This window comes from Myiozetetes cayanensis, unplaced genomic scaffold (assembly GCF_022539395.1).
Source record: "Myiozetetes cayanensis isolate MyiCay16 unplaced genomic scaffold, myiCay2020 scf1, whole genome shotgun sequence".
Lineage (NCBI taxonomy): Eukaryota > Metazoa > Chordata > Aves > Passeriformes > Tyrannidae > Myiozetetes > Myiozetetes cayanensis.
In genome coordinates, this window is record NW_026086604.1 from 109,100,047 (window position 1) to 109,121,017 (window position 20,971).

Below are 20,971 nucleotides of genomic sequence, written 5' to 3' on the forward strand. Positions count from 1 at the left end.
GATACCTATTCAGAGTTTCTCTTGTTGCACTGTGCATCCATTTCCTATCACTCTGAAGCAGCGAGAAAACAAAGCTGATTAAAAATAGTGGAACTGCAGTGTCCAAATGATTTCTCTTCATCACAGGAAAATTAATTTTTTTTCCCAATGAACACTATCTTACATCAACACAGCAAGTTACAGATAACATACTATATTGCTTACCAATTGATTTTCCTGGGTACAGCTTGGCCTGAGGATATCCAGGGATCATTTTTTCATTTTTAGCTCTCAAATTATCAAGTTCATGTTTGATGATGTACTGACATTCTGCCATTGTAAGGAAATTGTGATTGTCATCTAAATCAAAAAGAAGGTTGTATGAAATTGTGCAGCAACAGAATACTACCCTGGCAGCAAATAACTACAAAAAATGACCAGCATCAGGAAAAAAAATCATGTGACTATTATTGCCAATGAACAGCCATTATCAAAAACTACACTATTAAAAAAAAAAAATTCTTGAGAAGCAGCTTTCTCTAACTGGCACAAATCAGCCACTGCATTTTTTGACTACTCAGATAAACTAAGAGAACAAATCACTCAAGAGACAGACATCTCTGAAGTATTAACTGCTGATGCCTTGCTGAAAGACTCTTCCTTAGATATCCACTATTTGTCAGTCTCAGCATCTCCAAACCCCTTTCTGACATACAGTTCCTGAGCTATTTTCCTAACCAAAACCATTAATATGTCAGAACAAATCTCCTTTTCAATAAGCATTTCATACCAAATATCATAGAATCACAGCTTCTTGCTCTTATTGCCCATACAACATAGCAATAAGCCACTGGAGATAATTACTTCTGATAAAAATACAGAAAAAATGTAAAACAAAGATAAGAAAACTTTCAAAAATCTCCATATTTTTGAAAGCTACAGTAACAAATCTATTGTCAACATCACCATCAGGAAAAAAGAGTGATTTCCCTCAGATAATGAACAATTAATTTTTTCTCCTTTTAGGAATAAGCAACAATAGAAATTGCCCTAAATACACTAAGAAGAAGTTAAAATAGCAACAAATCTCTAATACAAAGAATAACAACATAGTATCAATTACACTGAGCAACCAGAAATACTAGCAAGACAACACAAGCTGTAAGGGTTTTTTTGTAGGTGACATTTTTCACTCGTCTAAGCACAGTCAATTATTTTATCCTTGGATTGTATCTGGACAAAAGTAAAATTACACTAATGTTTTTGTACTAATGTTTTTTGGGTTTGTTACTAATGTGTAAAAAGAAAAAATACCAGGAGAAACAGTAAAAACTATATTTTAGATTTACAGCAGTTGGAGTTCCAGCTACTCCTAAAGACTCCCTTAGCAATGACAGTCAGATTTGCGTCAAGAAACAAAAATGGCACTTTTGCAACTGCCAACTGTTCCCAAGGCTTCCTAATTTCAGAAAAGCAAGGTCACAAAAGAAAAGCCACTGCAACAATTATTGCACACAGCAGCAGAATTGAACAGAACAGGCATTGAACAACAAAACTTCATTACTGTTTCAGACAGACTCAATAATCTTGATATTGAAAATGTGGTGAAAGGCATCACTCAAACAGGCACATAAAAAGTATTGGCAAGACTAAGCCAGAACTCCAGTATTTACCTGGAAAGCAAAATGAGTTCTGCCACTGTAGGATGGTTAAATACCTTACAAGAAGCACATTTAAAAAGAAACCTTACTGTATTGGCTCCTCCTTAAAACAAAAGAGGAAAAGGAACAACTTTCCTAATCATGCCCAAATCCCACTAAATGGCTCATTAGTATTAATTAATTGTTTAATTGTTTGATGTGTACATGTAACAGAGAAAAATGTTTCTATTTTCTCCAGCTAATTATAAGATAATAAGCCTCAAAACTGGGTCACAGAAATTAAATTGCTATGTTAATTTATAACATAGATTGTTAATCATAAAATCACGTTTATCAACTATTTCGTCTTATTTTCAATGAAAATCTTTCATACAAATAAGAGACTATTTGAGGCATAGAAAAGCATAAAGGAAAACACAAGCAAAAAATTGAAAGCCATTTGAACAACAAAAAAAAATCATTATATGATCTGAATTTCCACAGTTAAAAATGAGTTATTTTTTTCATGGCTTGGTCTTCCTATTTCTGTTCGCTGACACCCTTCCATGGAATAAAGACTGTGAAAGATTTAGCAGTGTAATTTTTATAATCTTTAGTCATACTTTGCAATGACAAATACCCCTACAACTGCTTACCTGCAAAATCTTTGAAAGTTTTTCTACTGCTGTACGTAAAAGTTCTCATTGAGTTATCACTACATTCCTTCACCAAACCCACAGTTTCAGCTCCCAGCAACAGCCTTAAGTGGGACGCTCCAACTAGATAAATATTTTCATGTCCATTTTCTGTGACCAATGGTTTAATCAGCAGTTGAGCACCTTTGAAGTAAAGAAAGGCAAAATAAGTGAGAAAACACGTTAAAATTACATCTAAAAGCCCTACTGTTTTAGCATCCATCACATTAGTCCTATTTAACAGGAGCACTGAAAAGGCCTCTTAAGGGCACAAAGAATTAAGGCTTCAACAGCACTTTATGTGTGGTGTTCTGAATCTTGCAGGGCCATCCTTGGATTTAGCCCTGTTTCTGGGGAAGCACTTAAAACGGTGAACTGGAACAATGGGGACGACCTGGATCTACTCCCCTAATGTTCACATCCCATAAGCAAGTAGTGCTTCTGCAAGCAGTCCCACACGTTTTAAGGAGACTAGACTTTTGAAACAGAAACATCCCTAATTTATCTAACAGAGCCCTGAAACCAAGTTTGTAGTCACAAATCCAACAGCCACAGGAATAACTGACCATAACCTGTAAGCTTCAACAGCCATAAATAATGTCTCTCAAAAAAAGTATTTAAAAACAAACAAAGCAAAACCCAAACAAAACCAAACAAACAAAACCCAAACAAACTAAAAAAACACCACAATCAAAACAAACAAAATCCAAAACAAATTTTAAAAACAAACAAACAAAAAACCAACAAAACCATCCAAGGAATTACAAATTAATTAGCCCAACTTCAACACCCAGAAGCGTACTAAAATGAGGGATTAAATATTGTCTTCTAAAGCCCTACAAGCTACCAAGAACATAACTAAAATCTAACATGAATTTAACAAGATTAAACTGCTTTCTGCTAACTTAACTTTATTTTACAACATGGTACCGAGTCTTATGGACAGGATGTGAGATGTCTTCATTTTGGCAAGGCTTATCATGTTTCTGTGAGCAACAAGAGAAACATGCTCTAGATGATTGCTATAAAAACTGACATAAAAACTGCTTTGAAAGGTTATCAGGCTTTCACTGGAAAAAACAGAAGGATTCTATAGTTCAACTGGCATTTGACTTTAAGCCAGTGTCTCCATTAATAACAGGGTTAAGGAGGGTTCAGCTATTACATTTTCATGACAGCAGCATGAAGCTCTATTCATTCTAAATGAAGCATATTCAAAAATGTAAAACAGAATGAGACTGGCCAAACAATCATTAAAACACAAATTCCTGGAAAACGAATCTTCTGTAAGTCTTCATATTATGGTGACAGCCAACTTGTTCTCAAACTTACAGAAGATCATACTACACTCACCTCCATCTGCTTTTTTGTCTACAATTCGTTTCGTGAACCATTCTATGGTTTCTTCTTTGGTGCCTTTTGCAAGTTCAATTACTACCAGAGGCCTGAAGTTAGACTCAACAGGATCCAAGAATGACCAGCTTTCCGCCATCTTTCTGTGGGTTTTCCACAATCTCTTGAGAGCTTGCTAAGTACAAAAACGGAATAAAACGCAAGCGTTAAAAACTATTTTGCACCAATCTAAAAACCACAAAACTTTACTACAGTGAGTTACACATCTGTGCTGTGGACTTACTACTGTGATCAGTTTGAGAAACATCTCCAATTCTCAAGACACTACCAGTCCTCAGTGGCTTACTTATGTCCTACTCTCTGAGTAGGAAAACTGTTGTTGCTACATATAGTGATAGGGAGAAAGTATTGTCAAAAACAACCTCGCAACCTCCTACAGTGTATCTGTCAGCAAATGAAAACATTAACAGAACTTTAGTCCAACAGATATCTAAAATCAATAAAGCTTCTCATGGCAAGAGTCTGTAAACACATCATAAGTTTAAGGAGGAACTTTCTCAGTTAATATTTTAAAGCTTTAACCACACCAGGGAAACTTATATTACCTTGGGTAGGTGAGCAAGACACCTGTCATACAGACAGGCAAATTAAGCATAAAGCACTTAAATGACTTTTTGAAAGCTATAAACCAAGTGTTCTGTGACAAAGTCCAGCTGCAAAGCATTGAGCATCAGCACAGCTTTATGTGTAAAAAGTCCAAATTATCTAAGTGGATCTTTATAGAACCACAGACTTGTTGAGGTTGGAAAAGAACTTTGACTCCAACCATTAATGCAGCACTGCCAAGTTCACCACTAAATCATGTCCCCAGGTGCCACATCTACACAGCTTTTAAATTGCTCCAAGGATGGTGACTCAACCACTTCCCTGGGCCTATTCCAAGGCTTGGCAATCCCTTTTTACTTGGCAGACCCACCCCTTGCAACAACCTCCTGTCAGGTAGTTGTAGAGAGTGATGAGGTCTCCCATGAGCCTCCTTTTCTCCAGCCACTCCACTTCAGTCTTGTTAACAAATTTTATAGAAATGATTCTACAGAGATCATTATGTCATGCTACATAAAGCAACTTAGAGGTGTTGATATAAAACAATTACTCTGGTAACTAACCTACTAAATATATATAAAAAAAAAGCCACCAAAAACTTATCACAGACCTAATTTACTAATTTAAAAGTTAGGGGAAGGTTTGGTGATTTGGGTTTGGTGGTTTCGGTGGGTTTTTTTGCTATTAACTTGACTGAAGAAAGGATTTTACCCACAGTATTTAAGCAGTTTTGCCCCTCCTGTTCAAACAGCGAAGTTATTTAATTTCTAAGTGAGTTGCTCTAAGGATGCAGTTCAACTTTCATGAGTTATACTTGTGTGATTCAAAGACAAATCACAGTCTCCAGTATTTCATATAAATTATCCTACAAAATACAGTGATACTGCAAACACATGCATATCATCATAAGTCTATTCAGTTTCAACTGGCTGAAAAAAAAAGCTTTCAAGCAAAATTTCAATGGGGTTTTCAGTTAGTTTCACTTGCCTTTTCACATGCACACAATTCTGCAACACCCATATTTACAGCTCTGAACCCAAATACGTATGTCTTTAAAAGAAACACACTTCACAAATATTTAAAAATATTTTAGATGTATATCTGCACAAACAAAATGAATCAGACAAAGGAAAACATGATCAGGGATGAGGTACTGTAACTGGGATTGTCAGTGGCTGACTACACTGTTTTGACAAGTCATTCCACCTTAATGCATCCCTATCCACAATCAGCTCTTGGGGTTTTTTTAAATAATGCCTGACACATGGCGCATATTGCAATTTCTAAAGAATTTAAAGAATGAAAAGCACTAGATAATTACTAAATATTACTATTTAGGAAAACAGCTTTGCAGAACAGTTATTTTCTGTGTATAAACAGTGTGCTGCTCAGTGAACTTCATTTATTGGCTCCTATCATTTATTCAGAATCACTGTGCTTGGCATAGTGACTATTTAAGAACCACAGAGTCATCACAGAAATACAGAATGGTTTGGGTTGGAAGGGACCTTAAAGATCATCTAGTTCCAAGTCCCCTGCCGTGAGCAGAGACATATTCCACTAGACCAGGTTGCTCAGAGCTCCATCCAACCTGGTTTTGAACACTTCCAGGGATGTGGCATCCACAGCTTCTCTGGGCAACCTGTTCCAGTGCATCGCCACCCTCACAGTAAAGAATTTTTTCCTAATATCCAAACTAAACCCACTCTCTTTCATTTTGATTTGTTATTTTTTTGCTTTTGGTAAGACTTGTTATTTTCAGGCTTATTGCTACTGAAAACTAGAAAAGATCTGAAGCACTCTTCCAAATCGTGCCTGTGGTTTCCAAACAGCTTGTCCAGTGCCCAGTACAGACCCTACGGGAGATAACCTGGCCTCTCCTTTCATATCTACACACTGTGCCAACTTGTGACAGCCCCCGAAGCGTGGGGGACAGACCCAAAAGACCCTCTAAGCCCCACAGTCCCCCTGCCCGTCACGGAGCGGCTGGGTGGCGGCCACAGAATCAGTCAGGTTGGAAGAGACCTCTGAGATCATCGAGTCCAACCTGTGACCACCATACCACCACCATGCCCAACTCAGGGCAGCGGGAGCTCAGCCCCTTTCTAGGGTGGATCCGTGCAGAGCAGGGGCAGGCTCACTGCACGGCCGGGCCCGCTGTGAGGTGGCCCATCGTGACTCCCTCCCGCTGCCGGGCAGCGCCTCGCTCTCCTTTTATAGGAAGCGGACGCCCCGTGGGGACAGGCGCCCGGCCGTCCCCGCGGCCAGCGCGGCCGGTGACTCACTCGCTCCCTCCCTGCCTTCCTCCCTCCCTCCCTCCCTCCCGCCGCCCGGCCGCGCTCCGCCAGCGGCCGCCGCCCTGCGCCGCCACCCTGCCCGCTGCCCGGGAGAACGGGCCGGCTCCCAGGCCCGGCATCCTCGCCACCACCGTGAAGGCCGCCGGGCAGCAGGGCAAGGGCTGGGGGTGCCGCAGCTGCCCCGGCGGCGGGGGGAAACTTCACGCTGGCTGCGCGGCGGGCCGGGTGGGCGGGAGAGGGGCAGGCTCCTCCCCTCGCGGCGGCGCAGGCAGCGAGGGCCCCTTCCCGCCGGGAGACCGCCGCCCGCCCACCCCCACTCACCGCCGGTGCCGGCTCCACATCCGCAGGGCAGGGCGGGGAGCGCAGGGAGGGGCGCGAGGCTGGCGGCGGCCCCAGGCAGCGGCCCCGGCCGGGTGCGGCGCCGGGCCGGCCCAGCGTGGCACCGCCCGCCGGCTGCCGCTGGACACGCCCCTCGCGAGGGGCCCGTCCCATTCCATGTCAAAGCGTTCCGGGCCGGCCCCTGGCTGACCGCCCACCCCTTGCAGCATAGTGCTTCCGAAGTGCTTTAAGGTCGGTGCTGTATCAATACTGGTATAGACCACGAGCTCTCACGTCATCCTCTTGTTTATTTTCACCTTTCCCTCTCTGTGCTGTCGCCTGTAACAGAATCATAGAATCAGTTACGTTGGAAAAGACCTCTTGAGATCATCGAGTACAACCTTTGACCAAACACCACCATGTCTACTGGACCATAGCACTAAGTGCTCGTTTCTTGAATACCTCCAGGGATGGTGACTCCACCACCTCCCTTGGCAGCCCATCTAATCACCCTTTCTGTGAAGAAATTCTTCCTAATATCCAATATAAACTTCCCCTGGCACATCGTAAGACTATGTCCTCTTGTCCTATCACTGGCTGCCTGTGAGAAGAGACTGACACCCACATTGCTACAAACTCCTTTCAGGTAGTTGCAGAGACTGATAAGGTCTCCCCTGAGACTCCTTTTCTTCAGGCTGAACCACCCCCGCTCCCTTGGCTGCTCCCTATAGGCATTGTGCTCCAGACCCTTCACCAACTTTGTAGCCCTGCTCTGGATCCGCTCCAGCACCTCCGTGTCCTTCCTGAATTGAGGGGCCCAGAACTGGACACAGTACTGAAGGTGCAGCCTCACCAGTGCCCAGCACAGGGGAAGAATCACTTCACTAGTCCTGCTCATCACACTGTTCCTGATACAGGCCAGGATACCATTGACTGCCTTGGCTACCTGGGCACATTGCTGGCTCATGTCCTTCCCTGGACATAGCCAAATCCACCTCCTGGAGCTTCAGCCCTCACTTCAGCTGACTCAGTTTTATTTCCAAGCATTGTTTTGTACAGGCAAAAGAGGACATTTTTGTATTTTGATACCAAGACTTTCATAGAGAATATAGTTCCACACATCCATTTGTAGCTGGGAAGAAAGAAGTGTGAGTGCAGAGCAGTGGTGACAGGCAAAGGAGCTGGCCAGCAAAGCCCCTGCTGGGCTTGGGGAAGCCTTTTCAACATATTTGGAAATAAAGACAGATTTTTATATGTAATTTCTACAGTGAAAAGTTTTATTTGTGTTTGGTAGCCAGTATAAAATACCAGTTTCTGGTGATAAGTTTTTCTGTTATATGCCAATGAAGCAGTAAAGCTCCAGGGCACCCTGGAAAATGGAGATATGTGAATACTTGAAATTCAGGTACTAGAGACTGCAGTGGGGAGTAGAAGATAGACACCATCTGTATCGGACAGTTTGGGCAGAATGTATTAGTCAGACTTCTTAAACAGCGTCTCAAGATTTGTCCAGCTTCCAGTGGCCTCAATGAATAGTTATTCACCTCTGAGCATCTCCAACTGTAAAAACTCTCAATCTCTGAAGAAGTAACATGGCAATAACAGGTTTAACAAAAGGATTTTTTTTAGACACTATTCTTGTGCTTTGCGCATTGAATGTCTCCAATCATGATGCATCTTTTTGAATATCTGCAATGTCTTCATTGGGCTTTGGGCTCTTTATTTTAGGAGCCCTCTGGCCTTCTTGGCCTGAGATCTTCAGTCTGCTAGTGGTTTACAAAAAATGTTTTTAAAACTATCGCTGACACCTCTTACATTTGTGAGTTTTCAGTGGGGACTTGCCATTATCCAATTACTTTGGCCCAGGAAAACAATCAGTCAAGATCAATGTCTTTTGTGGTATCAAATTATTTTTTCTACTGGGCAGGGTCATTTAATGTCAATATTGCTTGATGGGATTGTCACGTTTCCTCAATGTTGTGTATCCACTAGGTGTCATATTCTTGCTAGGCAATGAATTCTCAACTGCTATACTCTCAGTTTCTCCCTTAAAGGCTTGCATTTTGCTAGCCATGCGTAAAGGTTAGCACATAAAGCCACGTTCACAAAAGAAAGATAGGATTCATAAGTAGATGGTGGATGTGCCTACAAAGTAATCTACACACACATACGCTGCTGGCGCAGTGGAAACCGTCTCATCATGATGGCAAAAAGTAAATTACTTTGTGCCAATCACAGTGTTAGAACGACTAGAAATTTTCCCTTAAGAGGATTAGCTAATTTAAAGATGGATCAGGTATGCCCATCCTAAATTGCAAACTGCACTGGCATTATAGCTAAATATAAATCCCAGGCTTGTATCTGTGAGTGACTGTAGTCCAGTCTTGCAATTCTGTTATCTGATTATAGCATTTTCATGCTCTGTCTCTGTCAGTCACTATGCAGACTGCAGACACAGTAGAATGGATGAGCTGTGCTAAGGCAGAAAAAAAAGAAAAAAAAAGAGAGACAAAAGAAGAATCCATGAAAATTTCAGGAGCAGAGGATTTATTTTTATTCTGTGGTTAACCCTCTTCTCCCTGGACTAATGACTACCACAGTACTTAGCCAAATTAACAAGCCATTAAGCTATTGTGAAGTGAAATCATCTTTTACACCTGGTCAAAACTTTGCTCATATTTTGGGTATAATTTAATGTCTTGCTGAGCCCATACAGCATCTCCCTGCTGCTAAAAGGGTGAGCTCTCACTCCCAGTCCACCGTTACCATTTCCTTCTCCCTGTGCCTCTCATTGCCAGATGAGTGGCTCTGTCCCACACTTAAGGCAACTCTGGCATTCACCAGATCCTTCTCTGAGCCCATTCAATTTACCAGCTCCACAGCAAACCACCTACTTTTGGCTTGTTTGGCTTTGTTCTATTTTAGTGATTTAAATGAACTCAGAAAGAGGTTAGATAAGATCAAGAGCTGGCACAAGGAAAGAACCTCTTCATACAGTAATTCTCATTAATTCAAATGAATGTAGATGTATGTATGGTATGACAACCATACTTCACATAGTCACATAAACGAGATTAGTATTGGCTCTTATCTGAAGTCATATATAATAGCAATCATTCTCTGAAGATTTACCTTTTCCTAGGTTTTGAGGCATACTGCAATATTGTCTTATCATAAAAGTAAGGAGCAACTAACAGCAAAACATCCTTTTCATTCACAAGCTAACCACTTATTAGTTTATGTAAAATGGATGATGGGACATCTGCAGTCTAAGGCTAACATTAAATTAAATTATATTATTGCCTTATTAACGGTGATTACATTAAAATTATAGTAATTAAATTTCAATTTATGTATTTGTCAGGGTAAGATACAGTGACATTTTTCCAATTTTCAGTGGTGGTTTTGGTCAGATTATACAGAATCTTTCCCAGAGTGTAATAAATATTATTAAAATGCTTTTAACTTCCTGCAAATAGAGGGGAAATTGTTTTTTGAATCACACCTGGCACAATTTTTACATCCTGACAGGAATTTTCCCATAAGTCTGTTCAGGCAGTCCAAGCATTGTTTGGGTCAAAGTATGGTAGCTTTGATTCATAAACACTGAGTGATGAAGCTGATAGATTGTAATTTGTAGGGTACAATGAAGACACATCTCTGCCATTTCACATTGTGTCTACCTGATTAGAAACATCAAGTTTTATCTTAGGTATCTATTTCCAAATAAGATTATCAAGGAACAGAAAACCCTGTTCTGTCAAACAATGTCCATTTGTCAAACAAAAAGGAAACAACATAAAAAGAGGAGGATCCGCCTGCCTAAGCTTGAAACAGGAGAGAGAAACCATTCTCAAATTATTACACAGGAGGAGCAGGTAAAACATAAAACATGATTAAGAGGTTAATAATCATTTTTAGATGAACGGAAGAAAAATAAATTAAGAGTTGTCAAGGCAAATAGCATCCTGGTTTGTATGAAAAATAGCATAGCTAGCAGGACCAGGGCAGTGACTGTCCCGCTGTACTCTGCACTGGTGAGGCCACACCTCAAATCCCGTATTCAGTTCTGGGCCCCTCACTACAAGAAAGACTTGTAGTGCTGCAGTGTGTCCAGAGAAGGCAACGGAGCTCATGCTAGGACTAGAGCACAGGTCTGATGAGGAGTGACTGAGGGAGATGGGCTTGTTAAGCCTGGAGAAAAGGATTTTCAGGGGAGACCTCTGCAACTACCTAAAAGGATGTTGTAGCCAGGTGGGGGAGGGGGGATTGGCCTCTTCTCCACAGACACTACCAAGAGGAATTGGACTCAAGGTGTGCCAAGGGAGGTTTATATTGGATATCAGGAAGAATTTCCTTACCAAAAGGTTGTCAAGGGTTGGAACAGGCTGCCCAGGAAAGGGGTTGAGTCACCATTTGAGTCACTGGAGGTATTTAAAAGATGTGTATATGTAGCACTTGATGTCACAAAAGATGAGTTAGGATCTTGGCTTATGGAGCCATGCATGAATTTGTCAAAATAACATATGAATTCATATAAAGACTTCACAGTTTACCACTAGAGCCCAGTTAACATCACTGTGATACTGTCAGGGGAAAAAAAGCTGAATTTTACTGCATTTAGCAAAATGGAGCCATGAGGTTACTGAGGTTACAGTGTTTCTGATTAATCTATTTGGCCTTCTGTTGTTATTAGCTATTCTTTAATTCCTAGAAGAACATAGTTTACTAGAATTCAGCATCCACCTGCTGCAGAATAGCCTCCTATATCCTATGACCTAATGGTCTATTCAGAAGTAAATCTTCACTGGAATTTTCAGTACATTCTGTTGGACTGCCTCCATCCAGTGACTGACATATGACACCATTTTTTCTCTCTCATCTGGAAGCTTTATCAACTGTAAAGGCTGGAATTAGCATTTTCTGCCAAAACAGCAACAACAACAAAAAAAGCTGTCTTGTATATTTCAATTTGAAGTTAATTTTCTTTCTTTGCATTATTATTGAGAATGGTGTCTGTCACCCACCTGGACAGAACATATTTGGTTTTTTTGTTCAGTGCATGTCTAGAAACAGTACAGCACAGTCAATTGGCTAAGTACTATGGTTTATTAGATAGCAGAATTTAACACATTCTAACAAAAGGTGCAGAGTCTGGATTCTTCAATAGCCATGATGTTATGCCTGAGGCTGTGCCTCACAGAGGCAGTCCCTGACTGTACCATCTGATTACCAGCCTTTCAGTAGATTCTGTTTTTCAAATACCTGTTTTAATAATATCTCTGCCTGGATTTAGGAACTGAAAAAAAGATTATTCTGACTCTTAACTAAGCTGCTATATTATGATCATAGCAAAAAGAGCTTAAACAAGGTTTGGGTGAGTCAAATTCAGGGATTTATTATTCAGTAAAAGTCCTTCCAGCCACTACCTTCAAAGTAACACTCACTGAAGATAACAACATGATAAATCCCCTTACAGTCCTGTGCTGAAGGCTTTGAATTATGAATGGGAATGGCTGTAGGAGGGCTGAAGAAGTTAATGATTCCAGTTATCTTTCCCTCCTTGTGCCTGAATTCAGCCATTGGACAACCACAGCATGAAGCTTTAAAGCAAACCAAAATCAGAGAGAAGAAACACCATCAGCCATTCCAAACTACATCAGATACACACACGGTTTATTGTGCTTCATGAACTATTTAATGTGTTCTTACAGACAACTTCATGGAAGTGTCTATATTAAATGCAAATGCCACATCTTTATACAGTCCATTTTACTCTAACTTTTAAGTAACTTGAAGCATAACTTGGGAACTGGTATTTTGTGGAGCTCTTGATTATGAAAAGATGAGTAGGTTTTTCTAGCTGATTCTTCAAACTGTCATAAATTGATTTCTCTCAGGAAATGCATTCACTTATACAGTTAGGCAAGAACAGTAGCACTGGCATACTGCTGGCAAAATGATCAGAGATATGACAGCTGCCTAATAATGTTAAATCTAAAGACTGCGATCTGTTTTCCTTTCATACAATATATGTATGTACTGTATGTATATACAATATACACTGTGGCATTGTAAGACACATTTGCAAGTCTACATATAATTTCTTTGTTAAACTGCTATCCCATAGTATGAATTTTACATCTGTTTATTTAACTGTTCTCACCATTGCTTGAAAAATGACAAAACTATTTAAATCCATTGAACTATAGATATCCTATTGCTGTTAATTGCTATTTCTAAGGTCCTGAACTTGCCATTATTCCTGATGTCAGTCTAGTTTTACACGCTAGATCTACATACTCAAACACCATTTTCAGATGGCCCCAAACTGATGCATACAGGTGTTTTACTCACTGAAGACTCCAAAACAGAAATAAAAATCACAGACCTTGAATAAATCACTCTTATTTTTTTTATGAGAATGTAAATGTAATCACTGAGCTTCACAAAGTTATGGACCTTGCCCCCTTAGTAACCAACAATACCGAGAAAAAAAAATTGAACTAATGAAAATAGCACCATTTGAAATATTCAGTGAAATACTGTAGCAGTCACTGAAATGATACTAGCTATTAAAGAGAAATGGGATGAGTCAAAAGAGAAAATCTTTTGCTGTGATCTCTTCCACAGAGTACTGAGTACTCTTCCACAAGTAAAGTACTGACAGAACTAGGCAGTGTGCATATGCTATTGTTAAAAGACTGCATGTGCTGATCTAAATCAGCATGTACTTTTGGCCTCTAGTTAGTTCCTTGAATGCAGTGTGGTACAGTTTTTCACCATCTGCGTTCACGTGGGTCCCAGTGCTGTCATCAGATGTTCAGAGCATGGAGTCATAAAGATATATGATATCTTCTGACAGTTCAGGGGAACACGAGGCCTTCGAAGTAAAACTGAAAAAATGTTTAACCTGACCTGCCTGCTGTAGTCATACATTCAGAAATACTAGATACAAAACATTCATAAATTTAAAGACATTTTATATAAATTCAAACTAATTAGAGACTAGCATATTATCTTTATTAGTATCAAGTGGTCCACTTAAAATTTAGTACTATGAGTCTGTACAGAAAAACCTTGATTTTATCAAGGTCTTTGGATTTGTGTTTTACTTCTGTAATCTTTAATTCTATAATCTGTTTTGAAGCACACTTAGATATAGAAAATCTGATTTTAAGGAGGTTTTATTTTAGTAGAATCATCTCCAATCAGCAATTAGAAATGCAATGCGGTAAAAGCCAGAAATTCTATTTGTGTTCTCAGTTCCTTCTGAAGCAGATGTCTAGTGTTTGCCAAGCTGGAATGGCAGGAGGGTATAGTATTTGCCCTGTTGCAGAAGGGAGCGCTCCTTTGTGCTGGTACTACAGTGAAATAAGCTAAGCAAAACATTAAATCAAAGGATTCCCCATTCTTAATATGAAATGTCAACTACAAGTCAAGAAAAGATTACCAATTACTGTTACCCTTAAAAATCTTTATCCTGGGGGATCTGGAGTCATGAACTAAAAACATAATATGAAATGCAAGTTCCATTTGGGGTTTCTCTCCTTTTCAGGAAAAATAGCATAGTACTTTGGTATTATGTTATATAACCAGTCTGTGTTCACTTCAGATTTAATGAGATGTGAAGTGTCTGGGTACAGACAATCTTACCCAGCCCAGCCTGGGCGTGAGTGGGTGTATTTAAAGCTGCCTGTGAGTCACAGGGAGTCTCACTAGCATTTCATGTAAGGCCCTAGAATCATGGGAATATAATGCTTCTTATGTTACTGCACTATTGGTGCATGGAGGCTCTACACAAAGTCGAGAGGTGAAGGCTTCTCTCTTCTGTGCAAGATCATGCATTAGAGGTGCACACCCTGGACATACTGGGCTATGTGGCAAGAACACACTCCCCTAGAGGCACATGAGGTAAGCAGGCTCCCTGGGCTGGCACACACAGCAGTGTGGACCAGCAGCACAGGCAGAGTGCTGACAGAGACAGCCACAGCATCTCCCCAGGCACTGGGACTGACGGCTCTGAGGGAAGCTGCAGTGCTACACTTACAGCACCAGTTCCCTGTACAATAGCAGGGGACAAAGTGGTGAAGGCCACTGTGGAGGTGTGGGAGGATTAAATCCTCTATTGCTTTACTTAATCTACACCTGCAACAGTGTCTGTGATTCTTCCTCACTTGGCTGTGAGAGAACTTGACTATTCTTCTGGAGACTCTGGAAATGCTGGGAAGTGCTGAGTGACTGTCAGCGCTCATTCATGTTGTCACTCTGAAGCTGACAGCTTCACAACAAAAGTGAGAGTAAGGAGCAGGTCTGGTCCTGTGTCCCAGCTGAACCAGCTTCTCTGAACTGAAATCCCACCTCCAGAATGAGATGGTTTCAGGTGTCCAGAAGCAGTCACCATGCTGGTGTTAGTGCACAATACACACATTCAAGACACCCTCTCAGGTACTTAAAAAGGGCTGGTGGTAAGGGCTACCCCTAGTGGTAAACAAAAACTTGTTCACAGAGATGGTTTTCCACATGCCAGATATGTAGGACCTGCTGGAAATGAGCATCTTTGTGTGTCTGGAAATATGGATCTAGAAATAACTGGTAGAACAGGCTGTTCTGGGCCATCCCCAGCTTAGTATACTCTGAAACCACTAAGAATGTGTGCAGCTGCAGAGTTTTGCCAATTCAGACAAGTTTGAAACTCACACTACCTTGGGTTTGAAACACTCCAATCTAAAACATTCTAGGCATTTAACTTTCTTAAAAGCAGGGAGATTGGTAAATGGCAGAATTAAGATAGATACTGGTAATATTAGACGATGTAATTAACAGTAACTCACACTGAAAGCAAATAATCCACTTGGCAACACTGACCTCACGTGCTGTAAGACCACCATCTAGCCAGAAGAAAGACATGTTGTGAATATACTAGGGTTTTCCACATCCTTTCCTTAGGCAACTCTTAATAAACAATACTGAGTTACCAGATACGCTGGACTTTTTTCCTTAATCATTAGCAAAGTAATTAAACACACATCCCTTTCTTTTTTTAAAGAGGATTTTAAATTCAAAGGTGAAAGTTGTTTTGCCTTCAATTGTGCCCCATTTAGTTAAGTGGTCTTTCAGGAGGTCTCAATATACTCCTGGGATTTTGTTGTATGACCAAAATAATGTTCTATGATAAATACAAAGGAAAATAACATGGTAAGTTTGCCAAAAATGTTAACATTTATTAAAAAAATACAGAGCTCTTATGGTAAGATGTAGTATTATTTGTGTAATATTATTTTAGTAATTTTTGATTGATAGACATTTTGCAGATTATTTTATATATTGATTATATATTACTATCCTCCTTGATTTTGTTATCTAGATCTATTGTTGTTGTTTTGTTAATTTTTACTATTTGTTTGTCACGGGATGATTACATGTCATGATTACTGTGTCATCATTCAACTTTCTGAGGGATGCAGTGGGTAATAAAGGTCGTTCACCCTTTGTTTTTTTTAATTTCGGAAGCCATAGACATTTATTTCCTAGTTTAAATGTATGTGTTTGGTACATGACAATTCCAACAGCATTTGAACATATCTGAATAAGGAGAAAAATTGTAAAGAAATGATAGATCCTTAAAAGACCAGAAAAAAAAAAAACCCTCAGCATTTAACTGACCTTTATTAAAGCTCCTACTAGATACCAATATCAAGTAAAAATTGAATCAAAGTAATGTACCCAGTACTGTACTGTATACAGTGTGGAGTCTGTTCGTACATAACTGACACATACATGATTTTTTTATTGTGATTTATTACACTATAACATTTTAATGTGTTTTATTACATTACAATTATAAATGTGATTTAATGTGATTAATTTTTTTAATGTGATTTTTTAATGTGACTTCACTAAGTTCAGCCCATGTAACTAAAGTATAAATGTTTATATTTTTGGGCTGTACATCACTGCCCTGACACCTCGAGGTGAGGAATTGCTTCCCCAGATAGCTCCCTTCATATTTCTGTTACCTGAAGGAGTGTCAGCAAGAGCTCCCTGACCGACCCTTCAGCTGCCACTCACAGAAATCATCCTCATGATCTAGAGCCACTTGACACACCCTTGGGTATCAAAGAATCTGCAGAGGGCTGGCAAATACACCACAAGACTGAAGACAGATCTGCACCCTTCAGAAGCAACAGTGGGAGGACAGGAGAGATTCACCACACAACACAAAAAAAAGAGTATTAGGCAGCTACATTTAAGTAGCTTATTTAGCCTTTTGTTTCTCAAGTTAGGTGGGCACTTTATTCTTTTTCTTGAGAGAGGAGTGTTCTGCGTCAGCCTCAAGAGCCAACAGTTCTCTACAGAAGAAGTTACCCACCAAGAATATGATTGTATACATTTTACTCATTTTGATTAACAAGCATACCCATTAATTTTTCTTTCCTACAGCCTACAGTAACATCTGCAAGTAAGTAACATTTGGTAATACTCTTAATAAATTGAGTGTCCATGTACTTAACTCTTTTCATGTGTGTGCTTTCACAGCACATCAACATCAATTACTGTGCTCTTCATAGAATTCTAACTCCTCGATTTCTATTTTTTCACTAGCAGTACAAACCCTAATGAAACTTTGGGTGTGCCTACAAAGAAAATACACAGTATTAAATAAACACTCATGTCAGTGTGGTTACTTAGCCGCACACCAGTAAGCATATGGAATGTTTTGACAAGAGTAAACTTCAAAAGTTTCCCCTTTCTTCTCAGAATTGCTTTACGTGTCCAAACATCCTACACAGCTAAATCAAGACAAGCTTGTAGCATAGGGAGGTATCTTTAATTAAGTTAGCATAGTTACAAGTAGCAGTGAAGATGCAGCAACACAGGCCAGACAGTACATTATATAAATTAGAATACAAACTGTACAAAAATCTAGCAACATGCTCTGAATTTTCCTGTTGTTTTTTCAGCCTTCAGCAGTCAGTAACCAAAGGACTGAGATGGGATTTGTATCTGGCCTCTATCTTCAATGACAATCAACAGGCATCTTCCATTACCTTGCCTACTCCCTTTATTATAGTTTGGGCTCCTCAGTCTTCAACAGCACTACATTCCACTATTTCTGTCACATGAAAAAGTACTTCCTTCTGATTTTTTTTTCACCTGTGCTATGATTCACAGGATGCTTCTAATTTTTGTGTATTGAGATTATGTGAATTCTTGCTTCTTGTTTACCTTTCCACACCATTCATTGCTTTAATGATTTTTCTTATGCTGCTTTCCATAATCATTCTTCTAGGCTAAGAATTCTAACCTATTTAACTTCTCCACATGTCGTAGCTCTTCTCCCCCTCTGAAAGTCTCCACCATCCTTCCTTTAACTTTTTCTTGTTCTAGCCTACTATACCTTTTTTGAAATGGTATAAGCAAAATTCCACACAGGACTAAGGATGCTTCAGTCCAAATTAAAATTCTTGCGTTTATTCCTGTTGTATACTTACCTTTCCTATCCTGTGACTAAAACATAAAGATTAACGCACATAAGGATGTTCCAGGAATTAACTTGCAGCCACAGTACACATACAAAAAGAAAATTTAATATCTCTGTGTTTATCTCTAAATATTAGTATTCTCATAAGTTATGCAGTGACTGGCTTTTACTTGGCATAATGGAGTCATTTTTGTAACTGATTGTAAAGAAAAGCAAGAACAGTACAATGTTCCACGTTACACGGGATATACTATACCTAAAACAACAGATCTGCAATCAAAGACAAAAGTTCTGCTGAAAACAAGTTGCCAGACAACCCAAATACATTTAAAACCCTGAAAAAATATTCAGTAGCAGTCCATTTGTATCACTCAAAGCGCAGAAAAAAGCAAGATAAAACCAAGTGTCTCAAAAAGAAGAGAGAAGCGTATCTAAGCAACAGCACTAAGACTCAAAGGAAATAGGTCATGTGAAGAGAAGCACTAAATTTAGTAATTAAATGTATATTCAGCAGCAACCATAAAGAAGGGTTAGTGAAGTAACATAAAGAGAAACAAAAGAAATTAAAAGATTCCTGAACATTTTCTGAAGCTGGGAGACACTTCAGATGAGCTGTGCACTTGGTTGCAATACTGCAACTGAAAATAAATTCCATAACAATTACTGACTAAAATTTTTATGAAATATAAACCAACTCAAAGCAGATTTTGGTCCAGTATCTTACTTTTGATTGGTTTTATCCCAGAAGCCTGGTAAGAGCTCTAGTTGATTGGGTCTCTGCATATGAAAACAGAAGTCATGATGTGTTAAATTGGTACAAAAGTATGATGGCAAAACTTTTACTGTCATCACAGGGTCTTGCAGGCAGCCACTACAATTTACTTTTGATCCTAATGAGGTCAACGACAGAGCTCTCCTACATCACACAGAATCTTACACATGACTTAATGAGAAGGTGTGACCACAGCTGCTGTTGGCATCCCATCTGGACCTAGTCAGTTCAGCTGAAGAACTTGTTCACCAAGGAGCTTACCTGGAGGTGTGACAGCTAGCTGTCTTGAGCTGCAGATGTGGTAACACTGGAAGAATAACCCTGTTCCACAACCTGTTAGAAAAAAAGTTATACTCTTTTTCTCCCATTTCAGAAACTGTCTTGTTAAATCGTTGAACGCTCATGGATGGCATTTGTTGTAATAGTGGAGTTTCTGCCACTTCAGATGCAGCAACTCTGCCATTCACAAGAGCCATTTCTTCCACTGATGAATTGCAGGTTTTCCCACCTTTGGACTAGTCTGAACTCCATGAGCACTCTCTGCCCAACAAGAGGGAGATCAGGCAGCTGTGACAGATAGCAGCTGCAGGACAGCTTAATTAGGACCTCAGGGAGAACACAGAAACTCGAAGTATCCAGGAAAGGAAAGGGTTGACTCTGTGAGCAATAGGGCTACTTGTCTTTTCCTCCTACCTAGCTCAAGACTCAGCAGGAGCAGTACTCGGGGGTACTTGCCTCTCACAGCAACAGTCCAGCACCATTCTGTGAGCAGTTCCAAAGCCGGCCCTCTCCTGTGGGAAATACCAGTGGGAGAAAGGGTCCATTTCTCTCAGAAGTGATGGTGTATTTTCATCCTGAAGGAAAAAACAACCCGTAAGTGCAGCATATATGCTGCTATATACTGCAGCACTTTGAACACTAAGTAACACATAAATATATATTTAATTTTGAATACAAATTCATCCTGTAAATCTGCCATCTCTGGGAGTAGCCACTGACTTTGCACTGCTCAAAATAGTGGGCAGAATAGATACTGCCTTTATTTAGCAGTAACTGGCAGTAAAAAAAACAAAAACAACAAACCAGACTGGCTGAAATCCAGGCCAACATGACAAGGCTGGAGTGGGAACTAAGATATATGGTATAAAGGGTAGCACTGTGGTCTGAATGTGAATGCAAAGGTTCAGTATAGCGTAGAAGGACAGTGCTTATCTGTCTATCATCAGCACCCAGGAAACAAACAGAAAGAAAAAGGCTTCGGAGAGCAAGAGAAGCAGCAATTACATATCAGCAAGAGAAACTTGAAAGAACAAACTGTGAGAGGACATTATGCCTTGTGTGATTTGATTCTTCCTCTTTTGGGGAAATAAGACTTTGTGTACGTTTCTTGTAAATTAAAACAGTGCACCATAGACATAGCTGTGTTCTCTGTCACTGCATTCCCTAATTTAAAAAAAAACTCACAAGGCTGAATCTGGTCAGCAACAGAGGCTACAAATAGAGGGAAAAATAGGGGGAAAAATATTTCAAAATGAGTTTAAGCAGTTACTCATCTTGACACTGCCTTACAAAAGTGATCTCTATGTTAAAAAGGCCAAACTCCAAAGAGAAAAGTAATTTTCACTCCTTACTACTGCTATTTTCTACCAGCTAGAATCAGTACAAATAATGAATATTTCTTTTTTGCCTTATTGAGCCCTAATGATTTACTATCTTTTGAGAACAAAAAAAAGGACAATTTCTCTCAAAAGAAGAAACAATTATTAAATTATAACAAAACATGTTGACTGACTTCAAATATTGCTTTCAATGTTCTCTTCACACACATA

General features: G+C 39.7%; 1 protein-coding gene across 1 annotated transcript in view; it reads right to left on the reverse strand.

Moving 5' to 3' along the window:
- ANO10 (anoctamin 10) overlaps positions 1–7,027 on the reverse strand; it is a 121,811-nt gene extending 114,784 nt beyond the window's left edge. The window contains 4 exon segments of the mRNA XM_050325467.1: positions 205–339; positions 2,276–2,458; positions 3,668–3,842; positions 6,889–7,027. Of these exon segments, the coding sequence (XP_050181424.1) occupies positions 205–339; positions 2,276–2,458; positions 3,668–3,806 (457 nt within the window). The 5' untranslated portion in view covers positions 3,807–3,842; positions 6,889–7,027.
- Between the last annotated feature and the right edge of the window lie 13,944 nt (positions 7,028–20,971).